This window comes from Dothidotthia symphoricarpi, assembly GCF_010015815.1.
Source record: "Dothidotthia symphoricarpi CBS 119687 unplaced genomic scaffold P153scaffold_14, whole genome shotgun sequence".
Classification (NCBI taxonomy): domain Eukaryota; kingdom Fungi; phylum Ascomycota; class Dothideomycetes; order Pleosporales; family Dothidotthiaceae; genus Dothidotthia; species Dothidotthia symphoricarpi.
Genome location: NW_022985021.1, coordinates 83,300 through 109,490, shown reverse-complemented (window position 1 = coordinate 109,490; position 26,191 = coordinate 83,300). Strand labels below are relative to the sequence as shown.

Genomic DNA, 26,191 nt, shown 5'->3' with positions numbered 1-26,191 from the left:
TTATAAAAACTCTTTAATTAACTAGTAATTCTAAATATATAACTAGAGTAGCTTTAGAGAGAGTATAGGTAATAATAGTTTATATAAATAAGCTAGTATATAAATATCCTATACACTTTAAAAGTTAAGATCTTTATCTATCTATCTATTTATCTTATTTATCTTATCTTATCTTTCTTTATAACTAAGATTATACTTAACTAATAATATAATTCTATTAGCGTAGCCTAGAAGTTCCTACGCTGCGTCTTACAGTAAACTAATAATTAAAGAATTAAGGTAAGTAATTACTAGTACTAGTATAGTACTCTAGATATCTCTAGTAAGATTTCTAAGAACCTAGTTAAGTAGTAAAAAGAAATAGAGGGAATTACTTAGTATAATAGTAATACGTTTTACTTAAGTAATCTAGATATTAAGTAGTATCTTATACTTAATAAGAGGCTTAGAGTAAAGCTCTATAAAGTTAGAGTTTAGCTCCTTCTTATATAAGTTTATAAGGCTAATAGAGCTTTCTTTAACGCCTAGCTCTTTTAACTTAATAGCCTTACTACTAAGTAGTATAATAATGCTCTTTTAACTAAAGATAAGAAGTATTTTAAGTAAGCTTTTAAAGACCCTAGGTATACTACCTAGAAAAGAAGACTTATAGAAGTAATTTAGAAGGTATAAAACCTTACTATAGGACTATAAGATTAATATAGAATAAGGATAAAGCTAGCTAACCTTATTAGGAGGTAGTAGTAAGGGTAATAGTAATAGTAATAGTAATAGAAAGTAAATAGCTAATAACTTATAACTAGGTTAAACTTTAGCTGCTGTAGTTAGTGTAAATATATAATAAGAACTAATAAGTAATTAAAACGCGTATATAAAAACACAATAGTAACGTAATATATTAATCCCTATCCTCTAGAGTAGAAAACGTTAATAGAGAACTAGAAAACTACTAGAAAATTAAAGAAATTATAAGTAAAATATAAAAATACTATAGTAGAAAATATAGAAAATAATACCTAGTTAAGTAAAAGAATTATACTATAACTTTATAGAAACCTATAAAAAACCTTAAAGAAGCTAAAGTACTAGATAGCTAGTTAGCCTTTTTAGAAAATAAATAAAATAAAATAAGTAAACTACTAAAGAAGTTCTATAAAAGTTTTCCTAATAAACTCTAATAATACTAGAGGCTCTAGTAATAATAAAGTATAGTAAAGAAGGTAGTAATTTTAGTAATAGTACTACTAGAAACTATAGGTAGTACACTAATAAGTACTCTTACTAAGGCTAAAAATATAGGTAGCTAAGAAAAAATAAAAAATATAAAGGCTATAAAGAAATAGGTTAATAAAGATAAAATTAACTACTTATATATAGTAAAGAGAAAAGAGAAATAGTAAAAAGCTAACTAGCCTAAAGCTAGTAAATATCTAAAGTATCTATTCTATAAATACTAAAAAACCTAAGAAAATACTAGTAAAACCTATTTCTAATTAATATTTATAGCCTAGAAACTATCCTTCTACTTATTAATATACCTATTAGGCTTACTATTACTAGTAGCTCTAAGTTCTTAAGAGATAGTATACTTAAAAATAATAAAAACTAAACCCTCTTATCTAGACTAGAAGAAATAATTAAAAAAGCTAATAGTAAAAGCTTAAAGGCTACTACTAAAAGAACTAAAAGCTAGAATACTAGTACTATAGCTATAAAGTAGTAAGAAATTAAACTTAGTAAGTAAGTAGCTTAACTTTTAAGATTTAATAACCTTCTTAAAGGCCTAAGTAATAGAGTAAGTCTAATTATTAATAGTAAAAGCTTAAAAAACCTATAAATTAGCTAAAAAAATAGGTAAAAAATAAGGTTTTAGATACTAAAAGAAAGACTTACTAAGTTTATAAGGCCTTAGTTCTACTTCTAAATACTAGTGTATATTAAGCCTAACTTATTAGTAATTCTATAAAGTAAACTTTTAGTAACTAAGTTAAAAGGATAATTATTTTAGTACTTTTTCTAGCTAAAAGTAAGCTTTTAAGTTTTATTCTAGGCTTTTTTTAGATTCTAGATAAAGTCCTTATTAATATTCTTAAGTAACTTAAAGAACTATAAGTCTATTTTAATAAGTAATAAAAGCTTATAAATATAAATAATAGTAGGCTTAAGTTTATTAGAAATTTATTAAAATATTAGCTATAAATAAAAAGAAGAAAGTAATTCTAGTAAACTTATAGTATAATAAGTAAAATTTACTTTAGTAAAGTAGTAATAGTAAGTAGCTCTACTTTTATTAAACTTATAAATTTTACTTTAGGTAACTAGATATATTACGTAGTTAGTATAATAAAAAGAGTTAAGCTTACTAATAAAGAGAATATTAACTATAGAAGTAAAGTAGTTAGTAGGCTATAAAGTAAGTATTTATTTAGATAATATTAGAAAATAAGTAAAAAAATAAGTAAAACTTAAATAAGAAACTTATACTAGGTTCTTTACTAAATAAGTTAGATATAGATATAGAAGTAGTAGTAAAGAGCTTAGCCTTAGCTTTAGTAAAATTAGCCTTTTAAGTATTTATCTTAGCCTTCTTTCTCTTACGCTAGGTAGGTGTAAGAGTAGTAAAAGTAAACTACTTACTACTAGAAATAGCACTAGTATAAATATTAACTATATTAATAAAGAAGAGTAAGAAAAGTAAAAGTATATATAAGTTAAAGCTAAAAATATATATATAGATATAGGTAGAGGTGTTAGTAATAGGTTAATATATTATATTATAGTAGAGTTAAAATATAAGAATTTTTACTAAAGAGAGGCTTATATAATAGGCTAGGCCTAGTAAAACCTTAGTAAGTAAAGCCTTAAAGCTTAGTAAGCTTAACTACTAATACCTACTCTACTACCTATACTTTAGAAACTCTTAGTACGCTACTAGAAGGACTATAAGTAGAGGAAAACTAGTACTATAGATCCTTAGTAAATTTATCTAATTTATACTAGTAACTACCCTTAGAGTTAGCCTCTTATAAGGTATACTTAATAAATATTATATTCTAATAGCTGTCTTCTTCTCTACCTAAAGTTTTTAATGTAGAGCTATATATCTACTATACTGTATCCTAATTAGTCTTCTAGACGCCTTTTCTTAGGGACTAGAAAGAGTTCTTTCTGTATCTATTTATTATAACTATAATAAAAAAGAGAATATAAAATATATAGATAATCTTTTACCTATCTACTTAAAAATATAATTACTAAAACGCTATATATACCGCGCTTTAAGAACCTAAATAACTAAGATTTAATAATAAACTTTTTATATTACTCTTCTATTACAAGAAGTGTAATAAGGATAAAATTATATTAGGAAGTTTCTAGTCCTTTATAAAACCAATACTAGAATAGGATATATTAACGCTTCTTTTTTAGTCTTTATAAATTATAACTGCCCTCCTCCTCTTTCTATTCTAAGCTAGTCTAGGGATTCTAAATATTAACAAAAAGCAATAAATTATATATTCACGTCTGGTAGTCTCCTCTTCTTCTCTCAAAATTGTGTCTGCAGCTTACATGCCTTCCTTCTTCCAAAAAAATTACCATAAATCAATCTATATGTTAACGTTTGTTCCTTCTAATTTAGATCTACAACGGCTTTTAGAAATCTCAAACTATCTAGAGAATGGCAAAATTCGTTGCAGATAAGTGTTATATCTTTTCTTCTATGAAAACAGGTTATGAGCCCGTATGGCTGGCTGTCTCCTCCGTTGTATTAAATTATAACACGCGATTCTTGGGGCTCTTTGATTATCATCTTCTCAGTTTACATCCTGTTTATTTAGACATCTGCTCCCTTCTCTTGAAACATCTCACCGGCAATACATGCCTGAGTGGCGTTTGCTTCGTTCCTCACAAAACTAACCTAGACCTCTCCCTATTTCACTCTACTCCAATCACAATCTCTAAAAGCCTTTGAACTCTCAAAACCCATCTGGTTGTGTTCCATGTCTAGGCGACTTTCCCAGACCTATTTATATAACGATTGAAAGTCTGCGGGCAGTATCTAAATCGTTGTCTCTCCTCTCAAAATTGCGTCCCAAGTCTCATTGTCTGAACCTTGCTCTTCTGCTCTTCATTTCGACTACAAAACGCCTCTAAACACGGGTTGTATCTAGACAACGCTCTTCTCTTCTTCTAGAATGATGACAGCGTAGACTTGTATTTGCACATCACCTCTTATTACTCAAAACCTGCGCAGCCGAAAGACATGTCTGCCTTCTTCCGCTAAATCTTTCAAGAGTAGAGCCCTTGTGTGAACGTGTCTGCTGTTATCTAAACAGACCTACATTACTGACTGGTGTGCAAAGACATGTTGTCCTCTATTATACTATGTTGGAACAGAACTTAACATCGCCTGTATTTGGACGCCTCCTTCTTCTAGACAGAGCACGCATACGACCTCCGTTGTTGACCTCTTTACTCCAAAATCTTGACCGGGATGACCATGTTTGGCGGGTGACTTCTTTTCCTTCACACATATGCGGAACTATAGATAACCTGTCCGCTTTTCTCTTCTTTTCAAATGACTCATGATACACATCATGTCTGGAAGTATTATCCTCCTCCCCAAAAACTACGCCACCATTGACTGATGTCTTTCCTTTCCTCTCAATATGCTAACAAAGCTATGAAATGTCTGGACGCTTCTCTTCCTGTCCGTTGGCGAGCTTGTCTTGACTCGTTGTCATACATCTAGTTGCCTTTTCTTTCTGGTCTAAAGATATATCTCTACAACCTATATCTACCTCCTTTTTCCAAAGCTGTTAGACATAAGACTTGTGTTTGGTGGCCTTTTTCTATTTTGTAAAGTACTACATACACGAAATGAATAGATTAACCTAAGCTATTACTTTCAACGCTTTCATACAGGCTAAGTGTGTTCTTTTCCTCAAGTCTTAATACTCAAGCATTTTTTTTGGTTTAAACTGTCATTGAATTACCACACAGCCGACTACCTCCTTTTCTTCTTGGTATTCAAGTCACTTAAAAGTTCTGAACTAAACGATTAGCCCGGAAGTATATAACTCGAGGAGCAAATGTAAAACATTATACTACGCAGAAAACACTCTTAGGCAATACTGATGCTTATTACAACTCGAACATCAGTAGAACTATGTCCTCTGGCTTTTACTCTCACCACAGGCATCACATCACCAATGTCAACTCTGCCTGCATTATGTTATTACCAGAAATGCGATTCGTATATTGCTTCGTCGTTTACCTAAAGGATACGCAAAATGTGCGCCTGAGACTTAGTAAATTGAAACCCACAAGTGAGCGGTATACTGGTAATAGACATGTCCGATTTTCCGATAAAAAGATTCTACGGATGCTACTGTCATATGCGTTTGCGCTCGCTTCTTCGGAATTGACCAATATCAGGCTTGGAACGAAGGTTTCCTTCTTTCACTCAGTCGTTTTTCCTGACGTCTTTGGGCGTGCGTAAGAGCACTCCCTTGCTATATCAAATCAAGTACCATTTCCGCAACCCGAGAGTATCACTCCCAAAAGCCTTGACGAAGAGCAAAAGCTATACTTGTTTTGTTCATGAGCGTTGTTCAAACTCAACATCTACAACACTATTGCGGAGTCGTTGATGGAATGGTATATTGTTGCATGATGTCTAGCCTAGATATCTGCAGCAGCAGAGTGTGCGACTATTGACTAAATCATAGAATACGACATTTGTTTTCCGCCTGCGCCTGCATGTCCAATCGCCTCGCGAATTGCATCTTCTCTTCCAAATGTTTCGCTGCTACAGCTGACCGAACCTCATCTGAATACAATAAGCGTTTCCAAATTTCAGTACGTTGCCTGTTCCACTGTTCCTTGTCGAAATTGTCCGGCCAGCCAAACTGTTCCTGGAGAATTCTTTTGGCGTCCGTATGCTGCCAAAAAGGTTATTTCAACGCCCGATAAAACAGTACCGAACAGGGCGAACATACTTCATTCAATTCTTGATCTTCAGCGGTCAGTATCCGCGGCCACCCGATCCCATGTCCCACAGGAATCCACACCAAATCACGAAATGTGGCCACAAGTTCTTCCAGAACTTCAACTGCAGGCCTGGCTGGATAATTTCGGTAATGCATAGGATCATCTAAAACTTCGTGTATGCCCTCCTCGCCTTCTCCAGGATTGAACATCTCTTCCATGGCGATGAAGAAGCGGGCCGTATCTGGAAACTTGAAGTTAGCGGGAGAAAGAAGAAAAAGTAGGCAAAAAAGAGAAAGCTTCAAGAATGGAACCCCTTACTAGCTTTAGTGTCAAGGATCAAATGACGCCCTGTATCGTCTATCTCCAGCACAAGCGCAAGCTCCTCGGGCTTCAAATAGTCCAGCCGTAGAGGCTCATTGTCATTTGCATACCAGCATCGTTTGAGATCTCGCGAGTTTCGTATCCATTCGTTGTCAGTGAACGGGACAGCCATAGACTCGTCGAATATTGGTGTGTCATATGCTTCGCTAAAATTTGGAGGACAGGGTAATCGCTTCAGGAGCGAAATCACCTCGTCCGTCAGGTGAAGTTCTTGACATAGCTTTTCGTCTATCGGGCGGCCCTCCGGGGGCGGGAACGAGATGAAGTCATCGGTCGGGTAATATCCGATGTCTATTTGCAGTTGCAAGAGTTCAGTCCAGAGGGAAACAATTCTATCGACGTTGAATGGCTCGGAAGTCGACATGGCGGTGATTTTGACCGCTAAGGTTGAGTGAGGTGTGTTGCGGAGAAAGGAAGGAAGACGGCAGCCTGGCGGTGGCGAGTCGGGGAGGCCTCGGCGGCTTCTCCCGGAAAAGCTGAAACGAGCTCAAAGTTTCCATATATTAAGTTCAATGCCAGATTCGGCATCAGAGAACCACAGCTCTACGAATGATGTCAAAACCGTGGTGGGTGTCGTGTCTTGTCATTGTCGGATGTCTGCGGTCCAACATTTGCTACAACATGGTAGATCGGTCCATGTACCAAAGAACACAAACAAAATCTTTCATGCCCGATGTCTGCAACAATCTTTGTACACTTCCGATTTTTCCTTGTTCAAAAAAGTGCACATGCTGTGCCGATGTCCGCGATCAGGGGGCAGAGACATGAAAAGCCTTTTTATGGCACATTCGTAAACATCGTTGAGTAGCTCTTACATCTTTACCGATGTTCCTAGAAACTTCATTGTCAATTTACCGTTTTGAGAATTGGAAAAAATTGTGGATTTACATGTCGGAAACTGCGCTCAAGACTTTACATCGAAAAGCCTATGAGGACAGCAAGCTACCGATTTTGCTGAGAAGTTATCATGTGGGTTCATGTTTACTGAATGTGCATGAATTGGACCGAGCATTGCGTATTCTACTATTAAGATGAATTATGCTATAAACATCCATGTCAGCCAATGCTTGATCCTTTTGTATATCTTCTTGAGGCTCAACTTTTGGTTAACTGCTTATGCAACCTCCTTCAGCTTTGCCAGCAATTCCGTCATGTCCTTCGCGTACAAATCGAACTCGCCAAAGACTTCCGTTACGGGGTCATGCTCTTCAAAGTCCAGATATGCTGTCTTAAATCCTGCCTTCTTCGCTGCAATAAGATCCCAGGCATGCGCAGCCACGAACCATCTTTCGTCATCGCCCTTCTTCCCTACTCCGCGACTGGTCAGGTGGCTGTTTGCGTTCTCATAGACCCGTACATCTGGTTTCGCGATCTTCAAGTCATCGCAGCTGAGCAGATGTTCCCTATCCAGATCGATATTGGCGTTGTGGTAATAGCCCAACGAAGTTTCAACGCCACCATTGGTAACGCCATACACATCCCATCCTGCCTCTCGCAGTCCATCGAAACAGTCTTTTAGTCCTGTTCGTGGAATCATGGCTTTGAATGCTTTCATCAGCTCTGCGAGATCCTCATCAGTCACTACATCGGCTGGGAGGTCCACAACGCGGCATGCGCGTCGGAAGGTCAGTTTGAGGATCTCGGCAATCGGCTTGTAGGATCCTGCGAGGCTGACGTAGGTAAAGTCGCGCTGGGCTGCGTAGAACCAGCTAAAGAAAAGTGTCTTGGGGTCGACGGCCGCGGTGGAGAGCTTGTCGCCGAGGCGGGAGTGAATTGTCTCAATCGGATGGGTGAAGTCGAAGCAGGTGCCTATCACGTCGAAAGATGCGGATTTGGTCATTTTGGTTTAGATGCAGGTCAGTTTCGAAATGGTGTACAAGATGCAGTCGATGTTCCATGGTTCAACTGTAGTCATGATAGTTGACCATATGACGTCACGATTCGCATTTGCAATTGTAACGAATCATCGCAACCAAGATTATATACACTAAATTTACCTAAACACACTAATTTTGCACTAACATATTTACACTGGAACTACCACAAATTCTATGCCCAACAAAACGAAAGAAAAGAATGTAATCAGTAGTTGTACCTGTAGCAGAGCGTCGTCTCCTGCGTGTCGAGAATATCCCTGATGCGCACGTCAGGTCGGATGCCAGCCACGTTGATTACAGTGTCAAGAGTCAACTTGTTGCCGTTAGTGTCGGTTCCGTCAACCGAAGTACGACGTGACGCAGCCGAGTTTTGCCATACGCGGAAGTTGCGGTCGATGAATGCATGGTGGAGCCAGAAGACGGGGTCAGCGGGAGAAGCATAGGTGTCGATCATGACAGCACCAACGCCATTATGGCCATAGGCGTGTGCACCTCTCTCTGCGCAGTATGCCATCGTCGAGTAAATGCCGTACGCGTTGCAACCGTTGACTATCTGCGAGTTTGTGTTTGCGGTGAGTTGAGAGTTTCCATTGCGGGCAAGACAATGGCGCGTGTTGCCTGTGCCAGGACCAATGTTGATGGCAAGGTTGGCAAATTGCTAAGAGTACTGGTCAGCCATATGGTCGATCAAAATCTGTGGACGAGACTTACTCCATTCGTTACGCATTGGCCACCGATATCGACGGATCCAAAGTTATCCGACGAGAAAACGGACGATTGTGCAAACCTCCCAGAGTACCTCGTCTCATCGAACCAGGGCAGTTGACGGTTGAAACCGCACTCGCTGCGCAGGAGTTGCTCAAACGTCCACAGGTAGTACCTGTGCCAAAGCAAGAAGATATGGTTGCCATGAACAGAGGGCGTTCGCGTCTGATGAAGGGCAACCATGTCCTCGTATCGGGTCTTGGCCGCGGCGAATGCGCCTGAACGTGGTCTGGTCATCAGACACCTAATGGCATCCGTAAAGGCTCTCCTATCACTAGCTGAGTAAGAGTCCCATTCTTGACGGACGCGCGGATTGGCACACTGTGCTCGAGCAGTCAACTTGTGCTCAGATGTATCCGAGGTGTTGGTTGGCTCTACGAAGATGTCGCGAGGCATAGGAACCTCCCTCCGGATTTTGCCTCCCAAGATACTTTTGAGCTCTTCGATGGATTTGCCGATGCCTTGTAGGATCTGATCAAGGGAAACCGGTACAACGAATTTCGGGGTATCGTAAGCAGCCATCGGAAGTGCTACAGCAGAAGTGAAGACGGGAGCGGCCGAGGAAACGGTTGATGATTTTGCGGCGGAAGAAATGGTCGATGATTTCGCAGCCGAGGAAGTCGTCGAGATCTTGAGAGTAGACGTCGACATAGAGGCGGCAGACACCACATTGCCTCCGCATACAGCCAGCACGGCCGAAGCAAGAGAGAAACGCATGATGATCGAGCGAATGTATGATCCGGAGATACGTCTGATAGAATGTTATAGGGAGGTGTTAAGATGCTCTCAAACGAATGTTGGTGGAAGATGCTGTTGCGATTCAGTCTCAGAGGAAGGTTTTCCTTATGTACCACAGGGCTCCTTCCTCCCAATACCATATCGGGAAAGATCAACAGCCCTTACTAGGTTTTACACGAGGTATCTGTTCAGCCCCGGCACTTGATCGTCGACGCGGATGTGGATCAGCCTTGTCAAAAGGATGTAAGCTCGACGCACCAACATCGAAGTCGGTTCAGCTCTCGCTAGCCAAGCTACTCTAGGATGGTGACCCGTCCGCAACTTGCTTCTTTCGTTCGCAAGGCGATCAAAGGACTCTATTTCAAAACCTGGAAAGGTATGAGTTAAAATTATGGAGCAGTACTACCCAAACACCAGGACATCACTTCGGCGTGGTACCGAGAACATAATTCTGGTTGACGATCTTGATCTTTATGTTCGTATCTAATAATAGATATTCAAGTGCACCATCTCCTGAATAGTGCAGCTATCGGACGCCATCGCGCGACTACAACACAAGCGAACAGCGGAGTGCAGCGATGAGACCCTGCGTCTCCATCAGCCATCAATATTGCCCTTGTACCAGATCGGCGTAGTCATCGTATCCAAATATCAACTCGGGTTGTGTAACCTTCCAATTTCACAAGCACGCGAGAGCATAGGGCTACATCAAACCGTTGACTGGTAACACGTTAGGTCAGCCACGTCGGAGCAGTAACTATAAATGCGACTACAGAAATACCAAGTATCTTGGAACATTGTGTATCACGAATACAGCTGGCCTATGGGTGTGATCAAGAATCTAGTGGCGCAGCGCCCACTATCGAATTCTTACTGCTGCTATCCATACTAGTTTTTCTGTTGCTTCTTCAGCGCCAACAAAGAAAGTCGAACTTACGTCGTTAAGAATGCCAGGCCTTGTCAGCAACCACGTGGAGGCATGGGATCTCCGCAACCGAGGTCTGAGCGCGGGGCAAAATCTGACAGCGTCACGAGTGTCAGCCGCTGTCAACAGCGTCATGAATAGTGCTTCCAGTTTCATCCCCGCCAAACCTTCTCTTACGGTCCTCACTTTGGTCGCCTTGTACTCAGCATAAACCGTATTTGGAGATGCCGAGCATCAGTACTACCGTATACTATGCGCTGGTCGTGGCTTGGGGCGCCTCGTTTTACCAATTAACGCTGAAAGATATTTTCGCCACAACATACGGATTCGGACGAGTCATCCAAAACATTGATGAGTTCCCGTATTCTTGCCGGCGCATCGAGCATGAGCGGCTGGAAGGGTGCGAGGATTTGTGGCTTGATAATGAGGCGCGGGTGCTTTACGCTGCATGTGCGGGGACAGAGAGTAGACTAGCCTGGACCCCGGCGTAAGTCAACTGATCGATCTGAGCGTATTGAAATATTTTTTCGCAAAGACCGACGTGAAGATGTAAATGTTCTGGTGGCTGACACGTTCTAGAAACAACAACCTGAACGCTTCTGGACGGAGACTCCGCGGCTCTGATTTGATTGCTCTCGATATCGATAAGCCTGGTAATGATGGCTTGTTTGGAATGCGGGCTATCGGAACAGTCGGCTATGTTGGAGCTCTGGGCGACGATGCTCTTGATCTCCACGGGCTGGACGGTGAGGTCGTCGATGAAGACACAATTCACTTTTACCTTGTGAACCATCGACCACCAGTCGATGCAAACAGGAAATTGCTTGATGCAGAAGAAATCGGTGCAAACTCGACCATCGAGGTGTTTGAGTTGAAGAGGGGTTACGCTACAATGCGACACCTTCGAACGGTGGCGTCACCTGAGATTCGGACGCCGAACCGTGTAGCTGCCGTTGGTGGCGGAGCATTCGTACTGACGAACGACCAGTCCGTCAAAGTCGGTCAAGTAAGATTTACTGGCTTAATACCGATGACTAAAATGCTAACGATGTGTAGCGCAGGATGTTCGACGGTATGATCGGAGGAGGCAATGTCGCCTATTGCTCCGCTTCAGGAGTATGCCACTCTGCATATGAGGGAAACGAAGAAGACGGAGAAGCATCTAAAGTAAGAGCGGGCAGTCGACGAACATCCCACGCTCTCATAGAATCCGCATCCAAGTACCTCCCTAAAGCCAAACTCAAGTTCCCCAATGGGCTTACTAGGGGCAAGGACGGCCTCATTTACGTACCCAGCTCTATCGACGGGAAAGTACGCGTCTTCGGCGTAAGAGATGACAAAACCCTGAAACTTTTGGACACTATCTCTGTCGGCATGCCTATAGACAACATCTCGCCGGATGCTAACGGCGATATCTACGTTGCAGGCTTTCCGAGGTTAAGAGACATTTTCAAGTCCTTTCCCAACCCAAGAGAGATAGGAGCAGCTGTGTCTATCTTGAGAATCAAAAAGGTGGATGCAAGTAGTGCGGACAGAGTGCGTTACACAGTTGAAAAGGTGATTGAAGACGAGAAGGCGGAAGTGTTGAGTGGCGTGACAGTCGCCACACATGATGCAAAGACCGGGAGGTTGTTTGCAGGTGGTAAGTGCTCCGTTGTGTCATTGCTGAGCTTGAATGAAATGCTGATTTTTGCTGTAGCTGTTGTTAGTCCATACCTTGTGGTTTGTGAGCCGAAATGATGTTATGGAAAGTAGGTCAACCCAGGAAAAGGTCTACCAGGGTATTCGCGATTACGTTCGACATAAAATACGTGGATCGCGTAATCGGCTTGCAGATACTCATCAATTTTCTATCTTCGTTCCTATAGCCGTTACGTTTCGACCCTGCGTACTCGCGCTAACGACTACGAAACTGTTCCCGCAAGGGACACTAGCCTCATACACGCGTTCCTGGTTCTTAGTGACTGTTTATCGTATTCGTACCGTCAAACCTTGCATAGTTCTTTTGTTCGCTGCAACTCTTCCAGACGGAAATAACCTTCATCTTCCGTCTTAGCCGGCTCATACGAGAACATTTCCGGCGAAACAACCTTTGTTTTTTTCCCATCTCGCTCATGTTCTTTTTCGAAAAGGATGTCGCTCAGTAGGGAGGCAAATATCATTAGCTTTGACAACGTCCAACTTCCAGCCACCAGCCACATGCCACTGGGAATATGTTCGAGAAAAGCACATCATTTCCTTTTGAGTTGTTAATGAAACACGAAGGAGAACGACCTGCACAGCCTCCCATGATTCATGTTGTAGACAAACAACTCCAGAACATGATTCATCACGACCTTGATTGTTTGCAATTGTTTAGGATATGCTAAAAGAAAATGTGGTGTTTTACATGCGAGACGACAAATTGTACCTGAGGCAAGGGAGAAAGAGCCCACTAAGACGAAGGGGAGAAGGCATCGAGAAGGGGCAGCATCATGCAAGGGTATCAAATCACGATCTGCTATCCTAAGTATTGATAGATCTTCATGAGACAGAAACATCATGATGCGCGGTCTATCCTAACAACGCATCAGTTGGTTTATGTCATGTGCTTGGGTCCTGTGGGATTGTTTGATGCTCCACCGAGACGTCAGCCAGCATTCAGTGTGTTCGTATCACAACCTGCTGGACAGAATGTAACACAGGTAAACTTCTTTTCATAACCCACAGTACTTCCTTGCATTCTATGATACAGAAAAAGAAGCACATTCGAATACCCACAATGGTCTCCCAACAGCAAACTCATGCCCATGATTCCGAAGCGGTCAGCAACTTCTTCGGAGGCAAAACCCGCGAGCTGCCGAAGCATCGCCGAGCAGAATTTCATTTTTGCGTTGAAACGCGTCAGCTCCATAACGTACGCGACGCGCAATCTTCGTACTTGGGGAAAAGCACATAATCTTAATCCACTGCGACCGCTTTGAGCGCAATCAGGAGACGGAAGACCCAGCCAACGAGTACTGGCTCAGCTCAGTCGATTTGGACCAAACACATCATCAATCAATTTTGATGTCTCATATGCGGGACATAGATCGAGTCTGCCTTCGACGCAAAGCAGAGCTCAGCATGTTTGCTCATGTTCCTCTTTTCCATGGAAATAGATATATGCCTCGAGCTATTTCTCCATCTTTGCTTGATTTTAGTCGTATTCTATGTGGTCCGTCGAGCTGATATGCGCTGTTCTCGATTGTCGCGGCGACACCAACATCGAGATGACTTGTCAAGTTTTCTGATATCTTAGATAAAGATGCGAGAGCACACATGTAAGGTTCATTATTGGGGTTTTCAGCTGAACAGATTCTAACGTCCATGGTGTAGTCTTCATGATAGATTGCACGCTCTCTCTTCTATTCTATCGCTGTTGTCTTGAAGTTCACCCATCAAGCAAATCGATACCATGTTTGGAGAAGTACAGAAGACGCAGACGTATCCGTTGTAATGCTTGCAATTCTACTCAGAATGACACCATAGCTCGAAAGATTGGAGAAAGAGAACGCACCGCGACATCAGTCGAAATTCCGTCGGTTTCGACAGTACAAGCCCGACCCAGAAATGGATCTCTTGCGAATTGATTTTGAAGTAGAAAAGAGCGACGTGGAATGTAAGAGAGTTGTCCTAGAAAGCCTGGAGAAGTATGTATACAAGTATCTCCTACGAGGTGTCAGGGCGACGTGAGAATCAAACTATGGGATGATGGCATGCGATGCTGATGCATGAGGATAAAGACTACAACAATAAGGACTACGACAAACTAGTAGATAAAGTACAACTACATGCAAAAGAACTACTATGCCTCGCGGAATCACATCGCTACATTGTGGTATCTCTGCTCACCCCAAGCACACCTCGTCTCCCTGACCTGCCTTCCAATGCCCCGAACGAACCCCCTTTGCATCGCGATCGGTGACCAGAAGTTTTAAAATCGTTCGATTAACTATTCAGTCGAACGTTGATCATCAATCGACTGTAAACCGGTGGTATGCGGTGTACTAGATCTAGGGGGAGTGGGTGACAGCTACATATCATACAATACTGCACACCACATATAGCAAGACTGAATCCTGCAGCAGGATGATATACTTTTTATGTATATTGTAATCTATCAGTATCTGTCATTCCATGAGTACATAATTACTGGTGTGATCCTCAACGTGTACTCCCCCCTCCAGTGTGCGACGCAGGCGGAGGTTTCAAGCCCCCAGTCTCTCCCCTCCCGCCGCCCTCTACAACAAGACCATGTCCACGTTCCAAATCGCGTTCCGCCCGCTGCGCAGTCTCCCCATGATGAGCATCATGCACAGGCGCGGGTACAGTCAATTGAGCATCACCTGCCATCTCAGCTCGACGTTTAGCAGTATGAGACTGTTTCCAAGCGCGAAGGTCGTTTAGATGCTGTTCTCGGAATGATTTCTCCCTAACGGGCAGCGTGGATTCATCGCGCTGCTTTCGACCATACCATGTACGATTGCTGTTATCATTGCCTGGCGTTTTGCCGCTGGAAATTCCGAGTTTGGTGGCTGGTAACATGGTCCAGATTTTGTATATTGACAAGATTGCTGCGATTAGCAAAATACTGATCGCGGTTGGTATGGCTATGATCAACGTCTTGTCGTGTGTGGGAGAGCTCATTATAGCTGGAAGTAAGGGAAAGGTTTACAAGGAGGGTTGTCCAACTCGGAATTGTGCGTAGACGACGAGAATTGTGTAGACGACATGGCTGATTGAGTATACTCCAACTATATACATTAGAATGTTCACAGTTGTGTTTGCACAAAGAGGTTTGTCTTGTGTTGGAAATTTGAAAAAACTGAAGACTAGACAAAGAGAGACGCGAGAGAAAACGGGCATGAAGAGGCGTAAAACACAGTCCTGTCTCGACCGTAAACAGACTGCAGAAATGGGCGTCGCAAACCTTGAATAGCGCCATACAGTGTAGATCAGAAGGCCAAGCACACAAACAATACTGGCGGTGTACATGATTGCGTAGATGGTCACGCAGGCGCAGCAGCGATGATGCTGTGGAAAATTGACGTCATGAAAAACCTGCCTTTTCTTCGCGCAGACATCCGCGAGACAAAGAGCCCACACTCAAGGACTCTTTTCATTCGCAAAAACATCAGTAAAAATCTCACCAACATGTCCGACGCAGCCCCCGAACACGCCTTGTTGAGATACCGCTACGAAGCCCTCTTTGGCGTGTGGCTTGTGGTGACTGGGACGACGTTTCTTCGCATTGCTCGGCAACCGTACAGCTCGCGCTTGAAGCTGGAACAGTATGAGAGCATCTTCAAGGGAACGTCGCTCAGTGCTGTGCTGCTTGGGATTGGTATTGCACCGGGTCGACGCACCATGAGGCGCGTCGCTGTTTGAGACACGACAGACCCGGTCTGGAGGGGGTTTCGGGCGCTTCAATCCGTCTGTTTTGGCGAGATGTTAGGTGAGTAGTCATGGCGAGATGGATGAACGATGGTTCGCGCATACGAGTGGATATATTTGTTGACAGTTGGCATAGTCGCACCAGACAAAGGGCTTGGCGTCCCCGCATGTTCACATGTCATCGACAGCTCGGCATCCATTGTTCTATTCAGTCGATGCACCGCCCAAGTGTTCATCCATCTGGCTTCTCGCAGTGCCAAATTCAAAATGTGGAATCCGCTGTACGCGTTTGCACCGCTGGTGCTGGTGGTGGTCTCCATCCCTCTTGCCATCTTCGCCATGGCTACGACATCAATCGCCGTGTCCCTGCTATCGTTACGCGCAATGGCCGTTTATATCCAGCTGGGCACGGCTGTTGTGGGCGCTTGGTTACAGCCTCCATCGACTAAACAAACTTCGTTTCTGTATCGATCCTCGCCGCCCTCCCCCGAACGCGCATCACCACCCCGTCAACGCACTCGTCGCAGCAGCAGTGTGAGCATCGTGTCTTCACTCGACTCAGCCGCTCTTGCTTCACACACACCGCGTCCTGCTAAGAAGAATGGGTCGTCTGCTGCCCTCGTCGGGGGCAGCGAGCTGACAAGGGACTTTGAAGGCGTGGGCGGTTGGCGGGTGCCCGGCGGTGAGGATGAAGAAGCGTTGTGGATGGGTATCAACTCGCGATTACGGCTACCAGCTGACTCATTGAATCGTCGACACCAGCGTAGCCACACTGGAAGCGCAAGCCCCAGCCACCGATGGACTTGGAGCCCTGAGGCGTTTCGCATGAGCCCTGTGCAGAGCAGGGCACGCACACCCGTGAGGATTGCTGCTGAGGACGGCGGTGACTATTTTCCGCCGCAGCCGTATTCGAGTTTGCGCCCTCTGAGCAGTGCATCAGAGCCAGTGAAGCAGCACCATCGGAGAAAGAGCGGGAGTGGAAGCAGTTCGTCGAGCGTTGGCCTGATGATGGCCGTGAAAGAGGTCGGCGAGTGAATCGTCGGCCATACCCATCGCGTTTGGATGGGTACCGCGTGACTGAGTGAAACTCTAGAATGAGAGCCACGCCTATATCCGGATTCTCGCGCGTAGTGATAAGCTGTTCACCGAGTCGTTTGTTTGCACCGGTTTCTACTCGTTTGCTTCCGTCACTTGTTCAACCTCAACCAAGCTCCATAACCACTCGTCTACATACTGTCTTCCATTCTCAAGACGTGCACTCATCATGAGCGACAACAACACGAAAGAAGATGGCTCCAATACCAAAGGCGATGACCGCACTGGGACTATTGCAAGTCTCATCGTCTCGGCTGTGATCCTCATGGTCGTCGTGATCATGTTGGCTGTCTCTCGTCGCAGGCAACGACGCGCTCCGCAAGCCATGCCGGTACCCCTTCTACTACCTCTGTACGTCCAGCGTCAAGACGAAGACATTCGTGGGAACACATCGCGACCTACCTCGGCGGCCTTCCCTTCGAATCATCGAGGAACTCGCTTCCAAGACTATTATGTCTACGTCGAGAATCGGAATAGGGTTCCTGTCCAAGCACCTGGTCGCGTTCGCCAGTCACACCACTCTCGGAATATTCACGCTGATTATGAAGACGAGCGAGCAAACTATTCCAGCCACCATTCCGATTCTCCGAATCGTCACCCCGAGTCTCTCCGCAACCCAGCATCCCAGCAAGAAGGTAGCGAATCTGTTGACACGCTTCCACGCTACGACGAGCCGCCTGTGTACAAAACCAAGAGAACAGACATAGAAATTGCCTGTTGATGGGATGAGAGGCGATATTCCTTTGGGCGTTTATCACGATGTTTGATTTGCCAATGACTGAAATAGGGATTCCACACAGCACTTAGCGTCCTATCATACATTTATGTCTTTCATTTCCCGAAGTTCAGTCTCTTGGTTCAACAGTGATGTCAATATTCTTCAGCTTCAAAATGAGACACTACTTGATCTAACTCGGGTTACAGGTAAAGACAAGTCCCCTCGAGCTTCCCACAAAGAACTACAAATAGGGCGTGCACATGCTGGAAGATTGCGAGATCTGAACTAAACCAGTAATTGCACCAAGATATCCAAGACGTATCTGCTTTTCCATCCCTGGTACACAAATTCCATTTCTTGTGAATTACCACACCTTCACGCTGTGGCGATGCAGCCTTTTCCAACACCCCATAAGGGACCGCTAAGCACGGCTAAATCCACGTCGAGTTCAAGTGGAGTCGTGTTCGGTATCGTCTTCTGCATTGTTGCTGCTCTCGCCATCATCTTCTTCTTGATCAGCAAATGCTCGAGCAGCGGGAAGCGCCGTCCTCAAACACATTCCCATGTCTGGGGGTCACCACGACGAGCCCGTTCATCTGCTTCTACAAATCTCGATCTCGGTCCCCTTCGGTCGAGGATACATAGTACGCCACTCCGGCGTGAGACGAAATCCTCAGCAACATATCTATCTCGTCGCTCGTATCCAGTCTCGCCTCAGCGAACGCTCTCAACCCCACCAAGGACTCAATTCCTTCGCCACACCAGACCTCCATCCAACGACCGCACGCCCCAAGAAGCCTACCCCCAACATGTCCGCTTCGCACCCCTCCCCTCTCCCCCGGCTCCACGTACGCCCCCACTGCACCATCCGCACCTCCACCGACCCTCCCTGCACTCCACACTCCCTCACGCATCCTCGCTCACCCCGCCTCATGTCACACCACCTGAGCGCGTAACCTGTACGCCGAGAATACGTGTACCGTCTTCTCGAGGTCAGCGGGAAGACTGGGACGACGCACTTAGGCATCCTAGTAATGAGAATGTGGACACGCTGCCGAGATATTCACCGTTGGCTTCTTCCTCATTCGGTGTATGAGGAAGGTGGTGAGGTGGGCGGGCGTAGTGCTGGGGAGGATGGGGATGTGGCGGGGTTAGTTATGGGGTGAGGTGCTTTGATCTTCGTTATGTTTGTGGTGCGCAATGTCAAAACTTGGTTACATACGTCTATCTCCTGTTCCTGTCGGATTGTACACCTACCCTTCTGCACAATGGTAAAGGTTCCTATCTGTACAGCACCATCGTCTTCGATCATGGCCGCTAGGCGTAGGTTACAGTTCTTCATCTCTTCATCTAGTCGGATTGTGGCTTTCACTGCTTGCGCATCTGTAGGTACTAGATTGCACATGTGAGTTGGATGTAGAACGATATCATTGTCAACGTTACACTGGTTGAAGATATAGACGGGCGATGAGTGGACGGAAATCGGGGTATTGAGCTCGAAAGAGGAAGGGCTGGTTTGAGAGGTGGGTGTACGCTTCATATGTGAAGAATGAGATATACAGAGAGAAAGGAGACGGTACCACAGCCCCAATATCTAGCCTTACCAATGCGACCAGGCAATGTCGTCAACTCCATTGTGAGTAGTTTTTGTGACACTCAGTTCTCGTTAACCGCGTCCTGGCATTATGCAAAATCATGATATGGATTTTCTCTGCAGAACCGGCATCAACTCCACGGATATGAAGAACAATATGCTAGTAACCCCTACAATGTACACGAATACTACACCTGATTGTGCAGGATTACCTCGGACTCCAGAGTCTTACACGCACAGCGCAGACGTCCGGACTGCCCATAAAATCATGAACTCGCCATCCACCACACCCCACAAATCCGCGAATTCACACACAACACTCAATCACACTTCCACATACCCACCCAAACATCTCCAGTCACCCCATCTTCGCAACCATACCACAATGCCAGCCATAAACTCCACGCTCGTGGCCGCCCAGGCTTTAGTGCAGCCACACGTTTGGACGCCCGAGGACAAACACACAGCGCTAGTAATCGGCGGTGTTGCCGGCGCTATTGTGTTGTTGGTTTTGGTCGTGATGGCATGTGCGTGGCCGACGCGGGGGACGGTGTCGGCGAAGACGGCGCGGAGTTTAGACAGGCTGGAGAATCATTAAGGGGGTTGGTGAAGGTCAATAATGGTTTCAGGGAGAGTGCGAAGAGATTTGTTGCGTTAGCTATGTTGTTGAATTGAGGAGACGAGAATTCACTATTTCTATGGATGGCCTGTGTAAAGGGACTGGGTGAATGTTGTTAGTAACGAGTAGTAGATTCACAACTTTGAACGATGTGTGCACATGAAGTGAGAGGGCCCATAGTGTGCATATGAATCTTCGTACAAATTCGTTGGAACACGATCACGTAAAACTTCCATTCACGTGCAATCAGAAGCTTCCAGTCACGCAAATTCCCAGTTTGAACAACCCGAACAATCCCCCACCGAGCTTACGCACAGAACACACCGAGCCTAAGTTACGTCCACAGCCATGTCGTTCAAGTTAGGTCTATCAACTGTCGAATACAGTTTTGTCACTATCATCGGCACCGCAACCCTAACTACACCGGCACATTCTACTTCTCATATTATCACCGCGCGTCAGTGGGAAAGCTGGCAACCATCCGCACCTTCATGGACTCCAGAACCACCACCACCATGGACGGAGCAGCCCTGGACACCACAGTCATCATGGGTGGAGACACCGACCTGGACACCAACACCATCCGTAGTCGCAACACCGACGCTCACGCAGTCCATAGTCCCCTACACCGGACCTGGGCCCGACAACGGCGTGACAGGATGGGTAACCGTTGCCATCGTAGCCGGAGCGCTAGTCGCTGCCGGAATCCTGGGTTGTATCTTTGTAGTGCTTCGCAGATGGATGCACAGGCGCAGAGTTCGTGGGGGCAAAAAACCCGCTCAAGATGTTGAGATGGAGGCTATGCGGCCTGACCATGGTTCAGCACAACGAATGGCTGCATCTGTGATCGCACATCCTCCACATGTGTACAAGGGTTACTCGTGACCAAGGCCAGGAGTTTGACTGGTAAGGTAGTCGTCCGTTGGCTGACAGGTGGGTGGCTTCGTTTGGATTTAAGTTCGAGGTTCTCAGCGTTCGAAGGACTGAGGTGGATGCTGGATACAACGATGTTGTCATAGGACCAACATGTTCAACTGAAAAATAGATTTGATCATTTGCAGCCTGAGTCAACTTTTGTATCTACAAATCTTGGGATATTGATTTGTGTACTGGCAAGTTCTGGGATCGTCCAACTGGTCAGAAGCAACACTTGGGTTTGCTCAAATGAACGAAGAGGACAAATCTATTCGACGTGCTATCATTGACGGAGTCTGTATAATGAGTAATGTCGTTCGTTCGCACAGCAATGGACGGGAAATTTCACGACGTGAATCATGACGTCATATGCGGCTTGAATCTAGCCAGCAAGACCTTTATGACCATAAGCTCGTAGATCAGTGTGAAGAGTGAGCGTGTAGTAGTTAATCCATAGAGTGCACAAAGTTGAGAAGATGCTAGTGCTATGAAGATCCCATGCTACGTCATATTGAACTGAGTGAAGGTTACTAAGCATGGCCCAAGCTCCCATTATACCAAGAGCTGCCCCAGAGCCCTTGAACACGAACTGATATGCTCCACTCACGAATCCTCCTGCGGTCCCTTACCTACCGCACCTCAGTCCTCACCCGTCGCGGCTTGCACAACCGTCATAAAATGGCGCCAACTACCCTCTCCGACATCCCCACCCTCGTAGACCTTTACGCGCGTAATGAGATTGATTCCAGCCCACCCGCCACATACCCGCCTTCCAGCGCTTTCAACACCAAGATTTCTGTCATCCGTCAGGATATCACGACTCTCGCCGTCTCCGCCATCGTCAATGCTGCAAACAACTCGCTGATGGGTGGCGGCGGCGTCGACGGCGCCATTCACCGCGCAGCAGGCCCTGGCTTGCTCGGCGAATGTGAGACGTTGAACGGGTGTGCGACAGGTAGCGCCAAGATCACCGACGCATATGAACTGCCCTGCGATAAGGTCATCCATGCTGTGGGTCCTATATACTGGCGAGTAGGGAGGAGCAGGGCGGCGGAGTTACTGGCCGGGTGTTACAGAACGAGCTTGCAACTCGCGGCCAGAGAGGGATGTACAAGTATTGCATTTTCGGCGCTGAGTACGGGCGTCTATGGGTATCCAAGTGGAGAGGCAAGCCTGGTTGCATTGGAGACGACACGGAAGTTTTTGGAGGAAGCAGAAGGGGCGGAGTTGCTGGAGCGGATCATCTTCTGCAACTTCATGCAGAAAGATGAGGATGCGTACATCGAGAACATACCGTAAGTTGTCAGAGTGTGTTTGCAAGGACGGCTGCTTACAGATGGTGTGTAGAAAGTTCTTCCCGCCTGCTGAACAGCAGGATCGGTCTACCGACGAAACTGGACTCGAATCCCAGCTCCCTGATGCACCTACCACCGAACCAAAGGACGTCGAAGATACCCAACAACCGTCAAGCAAGAAGCAGAAGCTGGAGGAAACAGAGGATGATGACTTTGTGATGGTGGAGAAGGAAGATGGCAAGCCAAAGTCTGAGCTTTAGTGCGTGAAGCTGAGAACTATCTCGCGTGAGATGTCCACGAAAACATGGGGAGTTTCACTCTCAGCCTTCCCCGCGTGGTTTGGATTTCACGAAAAGGCTGTCTTTTTATGGTATTGGCGTTTAGGTGCGAAAGGATGGCATATACCCCGGGCATGAACAAGGCTGAAATTCCAGGCTGCCAACGAATGACTTTCTTTGTTCTGTTGATACGATGTCCAAGTGATTTTATGAATGAGTGTAATACCTGCTATATCATAGAATCGGATCCAACAACACAGTGTACCTGGGAACTGACTGCAAGTATGTAGGGCGGAGGATGATAGTTAAAATTGAGGCCTCAGGGCATCTTCGACAAGGTTAACATAGGAGGCTGTGTTGTCACTGCATCAAGGTTTACGCCTTGCACTTTCGAGAGCGCATGACACCTCGCCTATCTCTTACGCCAATGAGGCGCCACATAGCTCAACTCGACGATGCACAGCCACCACCAAGCGTACTTCGCATGGAGGAGCTGAAGAACAACCTAAATGGCTCTGTCGCCCAAGGTCTTCGGACTTCCTCGGTAACCCGTTTCACCCAGATCCCTACCGATGATGGAATCCGAGTTCTGTACATGTCGTGTACCCGACCGCCAGAAATTTGGAGATATTTGGACCTGCTTATCTTGCGGAACTCCAGCCCCTCTTGACGATACAGCATTGCAGCCTACCTCGACTGACCATGTACGATCAATCCTTCGCCTCATATGTCGGAAAACCCGTCACACAGAAATCCCTCTGTCAAAAGTTGAAGAGATGTGCACGGACGACGGTGTTGTTTTGAAGGATTGGAGATTCAAGCATACACCACTCAATCTTCACATGGGCAGAAGTATCAGATTAATCGAAGTCCTTCCCGGCATGGAAGACGAAGCAATCCAATGTCGAATCTACCAAGTTAACCTGGATGCTGACCCAAAATACGAAGCGGTTTCGTATACGTGGGCAGACGAACGTGGTGATCGCTCCCAATCGAAAGCTATCATCTGCTCGGAGAAAATCATGTTTGTGACGCCTAACTGTGAGAGAGCTATGAGACGCTTCCGGCGTCGCGGGCTGAGACGCACACTTTGGATCGACTCCGTCTGCATCGACCAGGAAACGGTTAGGGAAAAGAACCATCAAGTGTCTATCATGAAGGATATTTACACATTGGCATCTCGGGTCTTGATCTATGCAGGCGACTCCTCTCTACGCCTCGATCATCTGCTCAAATATATTGACCCCTCGGTGGAAAAGGATGGAATGAATCCTAATGACAAGCGGAAAGATGCCGATGAATTGTTTTGTAAGCCTTGGTTTCAACGAATTTGGATTGTCCAGGAAGTTGTTCTTGCGAAGGTGGCCATTTTCTACATTGGTAGCTATGCCATAAATTGGACAGATCTGTCAAAACGACGACTCTCCCAGCTTGGCCTTCGGCCTCGGAGTGGTATTTGGCCAGGAGTTTTTCTATGGACAACACACCGAAATTTGAAGGTCGATCTACTCGCTGCACTCCATGCCACACGCAACTGCTTGGCGAGTGATTCTAGGGACAAAATCTTCGCTTTGTTGAGCCTAATTGACGATCCCAGTCATACCGTTCAAGCAAACTACGAACTCTCTGTGGTCGAGGTTTTCACTCATATCGCGGTATACCTGATCACCTCTCGCAACTCGCTGGCTATACTTTCTCACTTGCGCTACGACCCGAATAATCAGATGCCTTCATGGATTCCGGATTGGTCTAAACTGTCGGAAATTGAACCGCTGAAGCCACAATTCAATAATCCAGGACAGTGGACTGAGCGAAGCTTGTGGAAGACCACAACGATAGAGCTGGCCCCTTCCCTCTGCGCTTATCCCAGACAAGATTACGCATCTACTTCCTTGCACTCTCTGTCTGTGCTAGCTGTCAGGGGAGTACAGCTGGATGTTGTGACGACTGAGTTGAGACGGGCTCGAGCTATCGAGCTTTACGATCATCACTATTGCTCATTTCATAATGGCAAGCTCACTTGCTCTCCTGGTCACAACATCCCGACGTTCATTCTGAACGAAAACGGTGGATATAAGCATGAATATGAGGTGTTCACTTGGTCAAAGGCATCCCCAAACTCGGATTTGGTGACACCACAAATTCTGGACGATGACGATGCCTTTCGCGAAGAACGTCACCGATTTCGTTGCAACGGCGATGTTCACGTTGCTAGTGTACGCAACTTTGATAGGCTTTTCGTGGGGCCCGGAGAGCATCGGCAGATCAATAATGCGTCTTTGAGTCAATCGAGAAGTTGTGACTGTGGCAGGATCAGTTTCTACGTGAAAGTTTATGATTGCATCGTCGATGACACCAGCCAAATTCTGTCAAACTTCGATGATGATCAGATGGAGATAATCAACGCCAGATGGGCCAAACGTATGAATGAGGGGACGTTCCGGACAAGTTCCGGGGTTTCATTTGGGCCACCTGCCGCGCGGGCAGAAGATGTGATATGGCGTCTGCAAGGAGCATCCGTTCCCTTCATCCTGCGACGAGTTGAGGACCACTTTGTGGTAATTGGAGAATGCTATCTGTATGGTGCAGAAGACTTGGGAAAAGATGGCCCTCTGCAACTTATCAAGCTACGCTAACGCGAGCGACGAGGAACAGTTCCAATCAACTTCATGACGTTAGGAGGCTTCCGGTCATTACAGGTTCATCCTATTCCATTCTTTACTGGATCTAGTGAAGACTCCAGACAGCCAATATGCTTACAAAACTTCTGTTGGTCTACTACATGGCTGCAACAGCCTATCACACATGTGATGGAGCACACTCGTCATGTCTTGGTCTTCTTACACCGTATTTCATGTTGTCTAAAGGACAATCTTTTTCTACCGATTTACTGTGTACACAGCATGTTCGTGTTAACTTCCAGATTCGAAAAAGACGGAAGCCTATATCTTCCCCACTCTTACCCCGCGTTCATCAACGGCGTTCTAGCCGATTGGTGACTACTCCCACCATCTTGCACGGTCGCACACGCCAAGGTACGTAGGGCAAGAAAATGCACACCAAGCCAGTATCCTTGCCTACAACATTCATCATAATGAAAGTCAAAACGCAGTCACATCTTCACCATGACCGATGCCAAGTGATCCTTTTCCAGGTTCGGTGCGATGGCATATCTTTTGCGCTTGCAAGACAAGTTATCTGACGTGGCATTGGAGAATGTGTTGCATCAAAGTGCCCGCGTGCGTGTTCTCAAATTACACAGATGCGGCGATTTCCAAGATGGCGATATCCCCTAATCTGATGAGGTACGGCCGGTACGCTTGGCCCGAAGAACCGGGAAAAAAACTGTTATAAATGGTTGCATGCTCTCTGCGTGACCGCTATCGACGTGTCATTGCATTTGAGTTGGTCCAGGACAAACATCCGCAATTAAATTGTCTATACGTTTTTCCAACCTAACAGTTGAAACGAACACACACACACTTCCAACCTTGCACCTGGTTTGGACAGGAGTCACAGAACATTACTCTTTACCTCCGCGAGGGGCCTCGATATCACAGAAGATGGGGTGTTTTACCACTC

General features: G+C 45.5%; 11 protein-coding genes across 11 annotated transcripts; 7 read left to right on the top strand and 4 right to left on the bottom strand.

The window, feature by feature from the left end:
* Positions 1 to 5,726: 5,726 nt before the first annotated feature.
* On the bottom strand, positions 5,727 to 6,929 carry P153DRAFT_432624 (uncharacterized protein; the record flags this gene model as incomplete). The annotated part of the gene is made up of 3 exons (XM_033672980.1): positions 6,313 to 6,929; positions 6,003 to 6,235; positions 5,727 to 5,945 (listed from the first exon to the last, which is right to left on the bottom strand). The coding sequence occupies exons 1-3, from the start codon at positions 6,737 to 6,739 to the stop codon at positions 5,727 to 5,729; spliced, it is 879 nt and encodes a 292-aa protein (XP_033521881.1). The 5' UTR covers positions 6,740 to 6,929.
* A 450-nt stretch (positions 6,930 to 7,379) lies between these two features.
* P153DRAFT_368129 (HAD-like protein) lies at positions 7,380 to 8,255 on the bottom strand. The gene has a single exon (XM_033668437.1). It carries the CDS (start codon positions 8,213 to 8,215, stop codon positions 7,490 to 7,492), a length of 726 nt encoding a protein of 241 aa, XP_033521880.1. The 5' UTR covers positions 8,216 to 8,255; the 3' UTR covers positions 7,380 to 7,489.
* Positions 8,256 to 8,457: 202 nt separating this feature from the next.
* P153DRAFT_377104 (Di-copper centre-containing protein) lies at positions 8,458 to 9,539 on the bottom strand (the record flags this gene model as incomplete). Its single annotated transcript, XM_033669718.1, has 2 exons — positions 8,458 to 8,910; positions 8,964 to 9,539. The coding sequence occupies 2 exons, from the start codon at positions 9,537 to 9,539 to the stop codon at positions 8,458 to 8,460; spliced, it is 1,029 nt and encodes a 342-aa protein (XP_033521879.1).
* A 1,365-nt stretch (positions 9,540 to 10,904) lies between these two features.
* On the top strand, positions 10,905 to 12,420 carry P153DRAFT_295230 (serum paraoxonase/arylesteras-like protein; the record flags this gene model as incomplete). The annotated part of the gene is made up of 4 exons (XM_033664013.1): positions 10,905 to 11,167; positions 11,260 to 11,686; positions 11,737 to 12,322; positions 12,380 to 12,420. The coding sequence occupies 4 exons, from the start codon at positions 10,905 to 10,907 to the stop codon at positions 12,418 to 12,420; spliced, it is 1,317 nt and encodes a 438-aa protein (XP_033521878.1).
* A 2,445-nt stretch (positions 12,421 to 14,865) lies between these two features.
* On the bottom strand, positions 14,866 to 15,371 carry P153DRAFT_432621 (uncharacterized protein; the record flags this gene model as incomplete). Its single annotated transcript, XM_033672979.1, has 1 exon — positions 14,866 to 15,371. Exon 1 carries the CDS (start codon positions 15,346 to 15,348, stop codon positions 14,866 to 14,868), a length of 483 nt encoding a protein of 160 aa, XP_033521877.1. The 5' UTR covers positions 15,349 to 15,371.
* A 484-nt stretch (positions 15,372 to 15,855) lies between these two features.
* Positions 15,856 to 17,130, top strand: P153DRAFT_295218 (uncharacterized protein; the record flags this gene model as incomplete). The annotated part of the gene is made up of 2 exons (XM_033664012.1): positions 15,856 to 16,057; positions 16,241 to 17,130. The coding sequence occupies 2 exons, from the start codon at positions 15,856 to 15,858 to the stop codon at positions 17,128 to 17,130; spliced, it is 1,092 nt and encodes a 363-aa protein (XP_033521876.1).
* A 115-nt stretch (positions 17,131 to 17,245) lies between these two features.
* On the top strand, positions 17,246 to 18,131 carry P153DRAFT_50586 (uncharacterized protein). Its single transcript, XM_033673244.1, has 2 exons — positions 17,246 to 18,059; positions 18,115 to 18,131. Exon 1 carries the CDS (start codon positions 17,360 to 17,362, stop codon positions 17,909 to 17,911), a length of 552 nt encoding a protein of 183 aa, XP_033521875.1. The 5' UTR covers positions 17,246 to 17,359; the 3' UTR covers positions 17,912 to 18,059; positions 18,115 to 18,131.
* A 165-nt stretch (positions 18,132 to 18,296) lies between these two features.
* Positions 18,297 to 19,004, top strand: P153DRAFT_387228 (uncharacterized protein; the record flags this gene model as incomplete). Its single annotated transcript, XM_033670622.1, has 1 exon — positions 18,297 to 19,004. The coding sequence occupies one exon, from the start codon at positions 18,297 to 18,299 to the stop codon at positions 19,002 to 19,004; it is 708 nt and encodes a 235-aa protein (XP_033521874.1).
* A 1,438-nt stretch (positions 19,005 to 20,442) lies between these two features.
* Positions 20,443 to 21,482, top strand: P153DRAFT_368120 (uncharacterized protein). Its single transcript, XM_033668436.1, has one exon. The coding sequence runs from the start codon at positions 20,470 to 20,472 to the stop codon at positions 21,004 to 21,006; it is 537 nt and encodes a 178-aa protein (XP_033521873.1). The 5' UTR covers positions 20,443 to 20,469; the 3' UTR covers positions 21,007 to 21,482.
* A 151-nt stretch (positions 21,483 to 21,633) lies between these two features.
* On the top strand, positions 21,634 to 22,798 carry P153DRAFT_368119 (A1pp-domain-containing protein). The gene is made up of 2 exons (XM_033668435.1): positions 21,634 to 22,331; positions 22,384 to 22,798. Exons 1-2 carry the CDS (start codon positions 21,715 to 21,717, stop codon positions 22,589 to 22,591), a joined length of 825 nt encoding a protein of 274 aa, XP_033521872.1. The 5' UTR covers positions 21,634 to 21,714; the 3' UTR covers positions 22,592 to 22,798.
* Positions 22,799 to 23,463: 665 nt separating this feature from the next.
* Positions 23,464 to 24,360, top strand: P153DRAFT_256667 (HET-domain-containing protein; the record flags this gene model as incomplete). The annotated part of the gene is made up of 1 exon (XM_033662781.1): positions 23,464 to 24,360. A coding segment is annotated over one exon (897 nt), but the record flags the coding sequence as incomplete, so codon positions are not given.
* Between the last annotated feature and the right edge of the window lie 1,831 nt (positions 24,361 to 26,191).

Bases quoted from the DNA above. Each gene is read 5' to 3' on its own strand.
- P153DRAFT_368129 (XM_033668437.1), bottom strand. From the start codon at position 8,215: ATGACCAAATCCGCATCTTTCGACGTGATAGGCACCTGCTTCGACTTC.
- P153DRAFT_50586 (XM_033673244.1), top strand. From the start codon at position 17,360: ATGAGCGACAACAACACGAAAGAAGATGGCTCCAATACCAAAGGCGAT.
- P153DRAFT_368120 (XM_033668436.1), top strand. From the start codon at position 20,470: ATGTCGTTCAAGTTAGGTCTATCAACTGTCGAATACAGTTTTGTCACT.
- P153DRAFT_368119 (XM_033668435.1), top strand. From the start codon at position 21,715: ATGGCGCCAACTACCCTCTCCGACATCCCCACCCTCGTAGACCTTTAC. The intron at 22,332-22,383 runs GTAAGTTGTCAG...GATGGTGTGTAG, and splicing joins GCGTACATCGAGAACATACC to AAAGTTCTTCCCGCCTGCTG.